This window comes from Balaenoptera ricei, chromosome 18 (genome assembly GCF_028023285.1).
Source record: "Balaenoptera ricei isolate mBalRic1 chromosome 18, mBalRic1.hap2, whole genome shotgun sequence".
Taxonomy (NCBI): domain Eukaryota; kingdom Metazoa; phylum Chordata; class Mammalia; order Artiodactyla; family Balaenopteridae; genus Balaenoptera; species Balaenoptera ricei.
In genome coordinates this window covers 69,181,367-69,193,567 of record NC_082656.1, presented here as the reverse complement: position 1 = coordinate 69,193,567, position 12,201 = coordinate 69,181,367, and the positions used below count along the sequence as shown (strand labels likewise).

Here is a 12,201-nt window from a genome sequence, read left to right as displayed (position 1 = left end):
ACTAGGATTCTTTGCACCATTTTCATACTACTACTTGTTAGAATCTTGTTGTTCTTCGTCAACAGTCAGAAATCCAAATGTTGTAGATGCAGGCTGGGTGAGCTTTCCAGGGCTCTTTTTCTGACTTTGGTTTGTTCCCCTCTTAGGTGTTTAGTTTGATTAGTTTTGGCAATTTTATACAATAACTCCAGCACCATGGAAGATGAAGAACACCCTAAAGGTGTATTAAAATTTACTACTAATGGGACTTACCTGGTGGTGCCGTGGTTAAGAATCCACCTGCCATTGCAGGGGACAAGGTTCAATCCCTGGTCCGGGAAGATCCCACATGCCGTGGAGCAACTAAGCCCGTGTGCCACAACTACTGAGCCTGCGCTCTAGAGCCCATGAGCCACAACTACTGAGCCCGTGTGCCACAACTACTGAAGCCTGCTCGCCTAGAGCCCGTGCTCCGCAGCAAGAGAAGCCCGTGCACCACAACGAAGAGTAGCCCCCGCTCGCCACAACTAGAGAAAGCCCTCACACAGCAACGAAGACCCAGTGCAGCCAAAAATAAATAAATAATAAAAATTTACTACTAAGTCCTTACAGTGAGATACACAGTGTAACAAATTTAAGTTTACTTCCTGTAGTTTATTCCTGGTTTTTTGGGTCTTTATAGTCCTCACCTGCTCAGCCTGAGAGGTGTCAGCTAGTGTCCACTCAGACGTGTCACGTGGATAATTTGCCTTTCTGAGTCTTCCAGGGGTCCCCCAACATGTTGACTCCCTTCCCTTTGTTGATCTGAAACAGTCTGTCAGATATTTCTCCAGCAAAGATGGGTTTATTTGGGATCAGCAGAGAGTTGCAATTCAGGGTCTGCAGCCATGGCGAGCCATGTGTACGTCTCCAAAGGGCAGGGGAAGGAGAACTCTCATAGAGGGGAGAAGAGAGTTGCGAGGGCTGTTGTCGTAAGCAGAGTCCATGGCTTTTCTTTCTCTTTTTTTAAAAAATAAATTTATTTATTTATTTATTTTGGCTGCGTTGGGTCTTTGTTGCTGTGTCCGGGCTTTCTCTAGTTGCGGCGAGCGCAGGCTTCTCATTGCGGTGGCTTCCCTTGTTGCGGAGCACAGGCTCTAGGCACGCGGGCTTCAGTGGTTGCAGCATGCGGGCTCAGTAGTTGTGGCTCACGGGCTCTAGAGCGCAGGTTCAGTAGTTGTGGCACACGGGCTTAGTTGCTCCACGGCATGTGGGATCTTCCTGGACCAGGGCTCGAACCCGTGTCCCCTGTGTTGGCAGGCGGATTCTTAACCACTGCGCCCCTAGGAAGCCCCATGGCTTTTCATTGGCTGAGTCCTTGGCAGGAAAGAAGAGTCTGTCTGCTTGCCTTTGGGCTCTGATATTTTTGCAGGCGTGAGAGCTCCCCCTCCTGGTCTCCCAACTATTTAATTGAGGTTTCTGTTCGTTAATTTTTTTACCCTTCCCTGTCTGTCTCCCAGGCTATGTCTGCTATGTGGGGTGTGGAACACCTTCATCCTAAATCTTGCCTGTAACTTTCTGATGGATCCAGGGAACCCTGTCCCTCTTACCATGAGGCTTTTCCATGGGTTTCCTCTTTGTGTAAGATAAGCCCTTGTAAGTGTTTTCTGTGTTTCTGTGTCCACCACGGATAAAATAAAGGTGAATACCTGTAATGCAGTGGGAAGGTCTGAACTTAGGTGTGGATGGACTCAGGTCTCATCTTCGGCCCTGCAATTCTATGTAGCTACATGCAAGTGAATCTCAGCCTCCCCTGGCTTAAAATCGGGAGGCTGGAGATAATCTTAATTCAACTGACCCAGTCCAGAGTTATGGCCTCAGGTTGTTGGGGCCCTGGGGATGCCTGAAGACAGGAAGGTAACTTTTAGGTCCGTTCAAAGATTATTCCTTTTAAGATCTCTTTATGTTAGGTAAATACCTAGGCATAACTGAAAATGGCAGGGGGTAAACTGAATCCTTTCTTCAGATGTTAACTCATGTTTTCCCATTTTCAGCAGTATTTTCTGATGTGCTGTTAAAAATGCAGATGCAGGGCTCTTTCCCTCCCTGCCTCAAGGTATTCTGATGCTGGTAGGTGTGGAAGGGACCTGCATTTTAAGTTTATTCACAGCACTTGCATGCAATTAGTCGTCAGAGATGGAAACATTTAGATAACAATACACATAACCACTAACACCTATTGAATGCTTCCTCTGGGCTCAGAATCTTGCTCATTGTTTTTACTTTTTTAAACATTTTATTTATTTATTTTTGGCTGCGTTGGGTCTTGTTGCTGCCCTCTGGCTTTCTCTAGTTGTGGCCAGCGGGGACTGCTCTTCCTTGCAGTGCATGGGCTTCTCATTGCGGTGGCTTCTCTTATTGCAGAGCCCGGGCTCTAGGCACATGAGCTTCAGTAGCTGTGGCGCAGGCTCAGTAGTTGTGGTGCACGGGCTTAGTTGCTCCGTGGCATGTGGCATCTTCCTGGACCAGGGATCGAACCTGCGTCCCCTGCATTGGCGAGCGGATTCTGAACCACTGCGCCACCAGGGAAGTCCCTGTTTTTATTATTTATTTATTTATTTATTTATTTATTTATTTTTAAAAAAACTTTATTTTAAAATTTTGGTTACAGTTTCATTTTTGTTTTCTTAACAAGTCTACTGTTTAATCTCTCAGGATTAAAAAACAATTATTAATCTTCTAAAGAACAGAACAACAAAGGAATGTCAAGGGAAGGGCACAACTGTCCCATTCTCTGGGGGTATAGTAGCTACTCCAGTTTAACACCTAGCTTCAAAACAAAATGAATTTTTATATTTTCTAAATGAAATAATGTACAACCACCATCTTCATCTGAGCTTATTATAACTTTCAAACACAAAGCTTCATTTTAAGCTTGGTAAAAATCTTTTAACAGGAATGATGGCCGACCTTAATATGTAGTGTGTATCTTACAGGAAATGTTTTTTAACAATCATAACACAGTAATAATGCCATTAATGAAGTCCTCAATTTAGAATCTGGAACATTCTTCCATCAAGGGGGGGGAGGGGGAAATTCAGTCCAATGAGTCTGTCTCAAGATCTTCATCTCTTGTTTGCTCCACTTGTATTTTCTTTTCAGTAACTGGATTAATGCTTTGAGCCCAAAATGAGATATATTTTTTTATTACTGTAGATTACATGTTGTTTGGTGCTCAGTTTCCATTTGTTCCTCTTGCTTGCGTTTTCTATCTGCTGCTTCTTTCTCATGTTGGCCTTTCAGCATATTCCTTCTATGAGCAGTCTGAAAGTTTCTTCCACCTTTTCTCTTCTTTTCACCTTCTTGATCATCTTCCTCTTCAGAATCAGAGGTTGATGTAAGCCCTGTTTTAGCCAAATTTTTCCTTTTTGATTCAACTTCTTTTTTCCCCTCTTTTTTATCTGGCTCTTTTCTTGGCTTATCTTCTTCCTTCTGGCCCTCTTCATCCTTTTTAAGCTGCATTTTAGGTTGTTTTTCCTCTTGCCCTTTTTTCTTACTTTTGTCTTCTTCAGTTACCATGTCACTCTCCGAAGGACAGGGCTGTTTTACCATTTTGGGTCTGCCTCTTGGTTTTGGAATCTTGACTTCTGTAGCTGCAGGTCGTCCTCTTTTAGGACCCATGTTTAGATTAACAGATGCTGTTGCTGTAGTCACTACTCCTGCCTCCTCGGTTTCTACTTGTTTTTCTGCCTTTCTCTTTCTCCCTCTTCTGGCAGCTTTTGGAGTGGTTATGTCAACTGCTTTAGTCACATCCTCGTTGCTGGCTTTTTCTTCGTGGTCAGTATCTTCCTTTGAAACACTAGTTTCTTTTTCTTCAACTTCAACCTCAGATGACGCATTTGATTGTTTAGTTGATGCCTGTTGACTTGAAAATTTCACTTTCGGCTTGTTATCTATCTCCCATAAACCTTCATTAAAGCCTTTTCGTTTATTTGGTTTGCCGTACTTTTCCTTATTTTCTGAGTAAGGAAATATGTCCTTTGGGCCTAAAAAAGCAGTCTCATGAGTTCCAAAAAAGAAAATGGGTAGTTTGTTTGTGGGTGGTTTTACAGCTCCATCAGCAACTTCATCTACTCGAGCTGGCCAATGAGGATAACCTTTCATCTTGGCGAAGATGAGGTCCCCAGGTTTGAAATCGCGAGTCATGTTTCGGGGGCGAGGCCGGGGGTCCGAGCACAGGGAGGAGGTGTGGCGGTGCGGACTGCAAGGGGATGCGGGAGGGCGGACGGCAGCCGAGGCTCCCGCGGCGGCGGGAGGGGGAGGATGCCTCGGGGTGTCCCGACGCGCCTGCCCGGGCCGCGGGCACTGAGGCTGCGGTGGCGGGCCGGCCGCCTCTGCCCGCGTCCACGCAAGCCACCTGCGCCACCAGCTGCCGCAGAGGCGTCTCAACGGCTCCGAATAGCAACCGCCGCCGCCGCTGCCGCCGCCGTCGCTGTGCTGCTCCCGCGTGGCTCCCGCTCGGCGCCCGCTAGCACTGGGACGGGACCAACTGCTCCTGTTTTTATTTTTAATGTCTCATTTAACCCTCAGACATTCCTATGAGTCAGTGAGGCAGGCATCCTATGAATGAGGAAATCCAGGTCCAGAGAGGAGCCTCATAGCTGGGAGGTCTGAAGGCCCCAGCTGGGACTCCACCCACATCCTCGGCACAGCCGGGAGGCTGGCAGCGCTCAGTGTCCTGTCTGCCTGGCTTTAGCTCCCACAGGTTGGGTGAATAACAAATGAATATGCTGACAGTTAAAACTCATGTTAGTGACTGAATATGCTCTTTACATAGGCATGCAGCTGGAGCATGTTTTCCTACGTTCTGTTTGTTGTGCTGCTGCCCGAATTGCTGAGTGGGTTGTTGGCATCCTTATTCCTGCAGTTCTGAAGGCATCAACCTGTCAGTTCCCCTTGACTTCTTCAGCCTCATCTGCTGACATCAGATCCTGTTGATTCAACTTTAGACATGCCTTTGGAGTCATTCATTCATTCAGCAACTGTTTCCTGAGTGTGGATGTGTGGGATTCACAGGAAAGGGGACCACAAAGATGCCACCCTCCTGGAACTTGTGTCCCTCCCCGCCCCTGTTCCGTCCTCACCTAACAGTCTTGGCTTCACGTCCTCCCAACGGGTCTTCCTGCTACCGTTCTTTCCCCTAAAACAAATCCATGCCATCCCCCTGCTTAAAAATTTCTGCTTCCTCCTGCTCTCAAGAGTAATTCTTTAGCATGGCCTTCAAGGATCCTTCAGAATCTCCTTTCTGAGCCTCATCTTTCATCATTTCTTACACAGCTGGACTTGTCTGATGAGTTGAGGCCGATCTTATAGCTATCCTGCCTTTGCAGGGCCGTCAGAGCCAGGCCTGGGGTCCTGCCTGGTGAAAGGCAGCTGCAGCTGAGGGAGCCGTTGTGTTACCGGGGCTGTGGGAATAAATGCGGGATAGCAGGCCGATGCCCATGTTGTTTTCCCAGCACCACTGCCAGAGGCTCATTTATACAACATTGAGTTCTCATCTAGGTCGGGTACAGTGGAGCAGTGCCCCATCTGAAGCCAGATTGCCTGGGTATAGATCTGACCTCTGCAACTTACCTGGCCATCATACGCACCTCACAGGGTTGTGGAGAGCATTAAATGAACCAAACACTGGTGAAACATTTAGAACAGTGTCTGGCAGATAGTAAGCAGTAAATAAATATTAAAAGATAGCCATGGCACCTTCTTGTTAGCAGTTGTAAGCTAACGTATTCGTTTGTAAATTGACACGGTCTATTTCCCAGATGGGTGTGTGCTGCAGGAGCAGTATGAATGAGGTGTGCACTGATTGATGCAGGGCTTTGAGGAGGGGTGGGACGGAGGAGGAGGGGACGCATCCCAGGCAGGAGACGGGCGCACGCAGGACGCAGAATTCTGTAGAAGGTAGTACGTCCTGAGAATAGAAAGACGTGTGTGGGTGCCCCCCTCTCCCGTCTGGTGGTGTTTGCAGTTCCTCAAGGTCACAGTCCTCCCCTATGTCATCCCTGCCGACTCTCAGACTTCTCTCATCCTCTCCCCTAGTCGTGTGCTCCTGATGCACATCTGTAGCCCGGCTGTGGTTTCTGACTTAGCTCCTTGTTCCATTTCCTGGTTTCATGGCCACTTCTGTGCTGACCTCTTCGTGTGGCTCGTCCCTACCTGGTCTTTTCCCAAAACCAGCTCCTGTCTGCCCTCCTTCCAACGTTATGAGATCAGAGGGTTGGAAGGGAGAGAACTTCTAATCCGTACTGAATACAGGAATCTCTTCCAGACATTGTGCAATGGGGAAATTTACTGCTCTTATGTCTTCATATTAAAATGCCAGAGTATGGTCTATTGAGCCAGTTTTCTTTCTGACCAATTTATACTCATCTGTGTCTCCTTTTATATTTTTTGGTCAACACAGGAATTTGACTCCCCATCTTCATATGGGGGCCTTCTGGTATTCAGAGATGGGCTTTACGGACCCATTAAATCTTTTCAGAGAACTGTCTCCAGTTTCCATGCTGCCTTTTTAAGTGGCAGGGTTTTCAGGCCCTCTTCCATCTGGTTGAACTGAATGCTCTTTAGTAAGGTTTCTTTTTAAAATAAATTTATTTATTTATTTATCTATCTTTGGTTGCGTTGGGTCTTCGTTGCTGCGTGCGGGCTTTCTCTGGTTGCGGCGAGCGGGGGCTACTCTTTGTTGTGGTGCGTGGGCTTCTCATTGTGGTGGCTTCTCTTGTTGTGGAGCACGGACTCTAAGTGTGCGGGCTTCACTAATTGTGGCACGTGGGCTCAGTAGTTGTGACTCACGGGTTCCAGAGTGCAGGCTCAGTAGTTGTGGTGCACGGGCTTAGTTGCTCCGCGGCATGTGGGATCTTCCCGGACCAGGGCTCGAACCCGTGTCCCCTGCATTGGCAGGCGGATTCTTAACCACTGTGCCACCGGGGAAGCCCCTGAATGCTCTTTAGTTTATCAATGTCTTTATTCTCATGTGGCATCTGGAACTGGACAGATTTGATCTGATCAGAGGTAGTGTTTTAACTAATTACTTAGACAATTTAACAAATAATTTGTGTGCTTGACGTGCTCCAGGTTATGTTCTAGACCACGTGTTGGCACACTGTGACCCACAGGTCAAATCCAGCCTACTATCTGCTTTTGTAAATGAAGTTTTATTGAAACACAGCCATGCTCATTCCTGAGCATGAATGTTGCAACAGATGCGAAGTTGCAACAGAGACTGTGACCTGCAAAGCCTAAAATGTTTATGATGTAGCTCTTTACAGAAAATGTTTGCTGCCCTGTTCTAGATGTTTGGGATATAGTAGTGAGCAAAAGAGGTAACAGTCCCTGCCTTCACGTAACTTAAGCTCTAGAAAAGGTGAATAAGTAACATATAGTATGTTAGATGGTTATGAGTGCTGAGAAGAGAATAACAAGACGGGGAAAGGGATCAGGAGTGTGTTTGGGGAAGGGAGATGACAGTTTTAGGGGGGCCAGGGGGAGCTTCACAGAGAAGACAACACACCAGAGAGATGACCTGGAGGAGGTGATGGAGTGAGTTGTGCACATTCAGGGGGAAGGACAAGTGTAAGACAAGAGATGATGGGGACTCCACTGGCCGTTGGAGGACTTGGGCTTCACTCTGAGTGGATGGAGTCTACTGAAAAGTTTTGAGAAGAGGTGTGACATGATTTGCTCAGGATTTAGTAAGATCACTCTGGCAGCTGTACGGGAAGTCAACTAAAGAAAGTTATGGGCAGAGATGGGGAGACTGGCAGGAGATTTCACAGTAGTTCAGGCCAGAGATGATAGTGGCTTTGACCAGGATGGAAGGAGTGGCAGTGGTGAGTAGTAGCTGGGTTCAGGGAAGAGCTTATTTAAAGGTGGAGCTGTGGGAGAGGTGGTTGGCTTTGATGGTGGCACTTGAGAGGAAGTGACTTTCAAGGTTATCTCTGTGGATTTGGCCTGAGCACCTGCAAGGATGGAGTCACCATTAAATGAAATGCTGAAGCCTGCAAGAGGAATGGGTTGGAGAAGACCGGGAGTTTGGTCTTGGCCAAGTTAAGTTTGAGATGTCTGGTACACGTGGGAGAGGTTGAGCAGGTCATGAGTCAAGGGCTCAGAGAAGAAGTCTGAGCTGGAGATAAAATTTGGGCGTCATCAGCAACGCATACAGTTGAGATGTATTGGACCCATGGTCAACTGACTTCACAGTGCATCCCCATACAAACTTCTATTTTATCTGGTTTTAAGTTCATTTATTTTGTTGATGTCAAAGTTCAGCGTCTCATTGTTGCCTGTAGAAAGTGCTTTGAAAACTTTTGTTGTCTTTACTTGAGAAAGGACAGGTCCTGGGACTGTCCTCCAGGTTGTGGCCAATCTGCTAATGAACACCATGGGCAGTGGGTGAACTTGACACACAGGTATCAGGAGAGGTTGGGAGTTCAGAGGTCTCTTATCTACTGGGTAGTTATTCTGAAACCCTACAAAGAGAAGACTTGAGGTTAGTTTGACATGATTTCCTCTTAATGATTGCAGGCTGGCTCTTGGTGCTGCCTTTCCTAAATATACTTGGAAATTACCTTCTTCAAACAGTTGTTGGCATGTATTATCTGTTAAACTTGCTAGCTCTGTTTTATCTTAAGTTCCTGCTATTGAGTGTACAGCAGTTTCTCAGCCCTCAGTATGATTGAATCACCTGGGCAGCCCTAAAATTTGAATGCCTGGTCCCTCCGGTTAGGCCAATTTGAATCATCATCTCAGGGCATGGAACCCAGGTATCAATATTTTTAAAAGGTTCCCTACAAATTTCTGATGGACAATGAAGACCAAGAACCCCTGATTAAAAACAGTTTCCCAAGGTCAGACATTTTTCTGTGCAAATTTTCGTTTTTGTGGCTGGGGGTTCTGGTCTGCCCTCACCTGCGCCCCCTTTTCTAAGTTCCTGTCAAAGCAGGAGAACAACTGGCTTGTTCATCCCTGTGGGGACTCAGCAAGGTGTTGTGGAGGAAGGGAGCTTCCTATGTGTGGGGATCTTAGATATACTTGGTCCTTGGGTCCTTGTAGTAAACCCTTGTTGAACCTGGTTTTGTCCTCATTTTACCAAAGCAGGACAATTGAGGAGCTCAGAGTTGAGTCAGGACGACAAATTCCAGAGAATGAGCTATGGCATCTATGTTGCTGTGTTTATTTCCTCACCCTGGGCAGACAAGAATGCCTGGATTGATTGAGCCTACAAGGGTAACTGAGTGGAAATCTCACACTTGTCAACAAAAAGCTCCTGAGCATAAAATTGCTCACCCAATAAATTGCCTTTATTTGCAGACCCTTATTGGTGTGTTTTGTTGGTCAGGATGTGACTGAGATTATGTGATAAACCCAGTTGGCTACTTCTTTTTTTTTTTTTTTTTTTGTGGTTTGATGCAGATTTTATTCACTTTTCAACAATCAAATCAGTCTGCTGTGTTCACTGCTTGTAAAGCAGTTTTACTGAAGCATCATTCAGGGAAAGAACATTGCCAAATATTTTATAAAATGACTCTTGTCTTAATTAAATCTTATAATCCAAATTTCCACCCTCCCAGCCACATAAACAAGGGAATTTTATAATATCTAGTTAAAAATAACAAAATCAAACCCCAGGTTGTAGCTTACACATTTTAAATGGGAGGATTTCAGAAACAACAGAAAATAACAAAGTTATTTGATTGAGGATAAACAAATTGTAAAAAATTAAGACACTTAAATAACTGGTTCAAATTCAAACCATATTTGAGCCAGATGAAGTTTCCACACTGGACTTTAAGTGGCATACATGTTACAATCTGGTTGCAAATATTTGTCCAAATGTTATATTTACCTCAAGCAGCTAACCAAGGGTGGAAGATAAAAATAAAAGAATGAAATTGTTTGCACATTCATTGGACAAAATACAAGCTCCTCACGTATTTTAGTCCTAGCTTATAGCTTAATTGTTTGGTTGTTTGCACTGTGTTTACTGTCAGGGTTCTTGACTATTCTTTTTTTTTTTTTTTTTTTTAAACATCTTTATTGAAGTATAATTGCCTTACAATAGTGTGTTAGCTTCTGCTTTATAACAAAGTGAATCAGTTATACATATACAATATGTTCCCATTTCTCTTCCCTCTTGCACCTCCCTCCCTCCCACCCTCCCCATCCCACCCCTCTAGGTGGTCACAAAGCACCGAGCTGATTTCCCTGTGCTATGCGACTGCTTCCCACTAGCTATCTATTTTACATTTGGTAGTGTATATATGTCCACGACACTCTCTTACCCTATCACATCTCACCCCACCCCCTCCCCATATCCTCAAGTCCATTCTCTAGTAGGTCTGTGTCTTTATTCCCGTCTTGCCACTAGGTTCTTCATGGCCTTTTTTTTTTTTTTTTTCCTTAGATTCCGTATATATGTGTTAGCATACTGTATTTGTTTTTCTCTTTCTGACTTACTTCACTCTGTAGGCTACTTCTTTTAACTTCTATTGAAGGGATTCTTCAACTAGGCAGTGTGCACTCTTTTCTCTCTCTGTAAATATAGAAAGGTGTCTGTCCTGTTTTTTTTGGCTGTGTTGGGTCATTGCTGCGCGGGGGCTGCTCTTCGTTGCGGTGCGCGGGCTTCTCATTGTCGTGGGTTCTCTTGTTGCAGAGCACGGGCTCTAGGCGTGTGGGCTTCAGTAGTTGTGGCACGTGGGCTCAGTAGTTGTGGTTCGCGGGCTCTAGAGCGCAGGCTCAGTAGTTGTGGCACACGGGCTTAGCTGCTCCGCAGCATGTGGGATCTTCCCCGGGCCCGGGTTCGAACCCGTGTCCCCTGCATTGGCAGGCAGATTCTTAACCACTGCACCACCAGGAAAGTCCTATCATGTCTTTTTATTGCTTTAAATGATCAAGTGTTATTTAAGTCTTTATTCATTTGTGACTTAGAAAAGAAAAAAACTATATTGTTAGCTCTTCAAGGGCAGAAACTAGTGTCTTTGGCATCTCTCAGTGCCTAGCTGAGCATCTTGCCCTTAATAGGTTTATTCAGTGATTGTAAATTACTTTAGTCTTAATCTGAGTTTTTCTAACTTGGAGTTGCTGACACCTCCATCTTAGATCGGAGCAAGCTGAGTATAAGGAGAGAGCATCAGACTGGAGCCAGGGGTCCTAGTCCGGGATCTTACTAGCTGTGTGACCTTAGGCAAAACACTTAACCACTCTGGGCTTTGGTACCCTCTTCTAGAAACTGGCAAAATTAAACCTACTCACAATGTGTTCTGAAAATTAGATTTTAGATTTAGTACAATGAACGAATAAAGTTCCATATACTTATTTTTCTCCCCCACTTCCAGTCAAGCAGGGCAAGGCAGCAGGGAAGTAATGTGGGAAGTAGTGCAGTGTATAATATCCATCTCTGATGAATGGAGAAGTGACCCGTTAGTAACTGTCCCACAGAAATTAAGATATATGAAAAAAAGCTACAAAAAATTTATACTCAGAACTGGGCTGCTCTCTGTGGAAGCATTTTGAAAATTATAAGGTGGTGTTGCTACATCTGCCAGAAGTCTTCTGGAAAGCAATTTCTCAGCATAGCAATGTGGCCAAGACTGCCCAAGTCAACTTCTGGCAGCTTCCCTCTTTCATAAACAGCGCCAACGCCTTGATCTTGGACTTCTAGCTGGCAAAGCTGTGAGAGAATAAATTTCTCTTGTCTAAGTCACCCTGTGTGTGGTACTTCCTTAGCCTGAGCACACGAGCAACTCCCGTTTCCCATGGAGGGCTTGGTTGGAGTTAGTGCCACTGGTCATTGATCAGAGCTGCTTTGTATTGTGGTAGTTTGTCCCGTTAGACTGGACTCACCAAGGATTCTGACCCCACAAGCCTTACCCTCTACTCCATCTGCTTATTATAGACCGGCCCTCACATATTTTTTTGAGTTGAATTCAGGTATAATTCCTAAGTCTTCAAACATACATGTAGCCAATCTTCATAAACCCTTCGAGTGCTGTACTTGGGAGGGGAGAGTGCATTTTGTCCCTGGGCAGGCAGGCTGGGCATTGCAAATATAATTTATTGCTCTAGAAATTAGATTACTCATTGTTGCTGTTAGTTCCCCCAGCACGAGGTGGGGACATCTTTGGCATAAGGCTGTCTATCCAGTGTAAGCTCTTCTGTTCTTTTGGGCTATGAGGTAACTCAGAC

The 12,201-nt window shown here is 45.4% G+C and overlaps 2 protein-coding genes across 5 annotated transcripts in view; one reads left to right on the top strand and one right to left on the bottom strand.

Annotated features, from left to right (window-relative positions):
- The window catches only part of ABCC4 (ATP binding cassette subfamily C member 4), a 235,802-nt gene that overhangs the window by 4,814 nt on the left and 218,787 nt on the right, over window positions 1-12,201 (top strand). The gene's annotated exons all lie outside the window — the stretch shown is intronic.
- LOC132352681 (PC4 and SFRS1-interacting protein-like) lies at window positions 2,635-4,446 on the bottom strand. Its single transcript, XM_059903367.1, has one exon. The coding sequence runs from the start codon at window positions 4,162-4,164 to the stop codon at window positions 3,166-3,168; it is 999 nt and encodes a 332-aa protein (XP_059759350.1). The 5' UTR covers window positions 4,165-4,446; the 3' UTR covers window positions 2,635-3,165.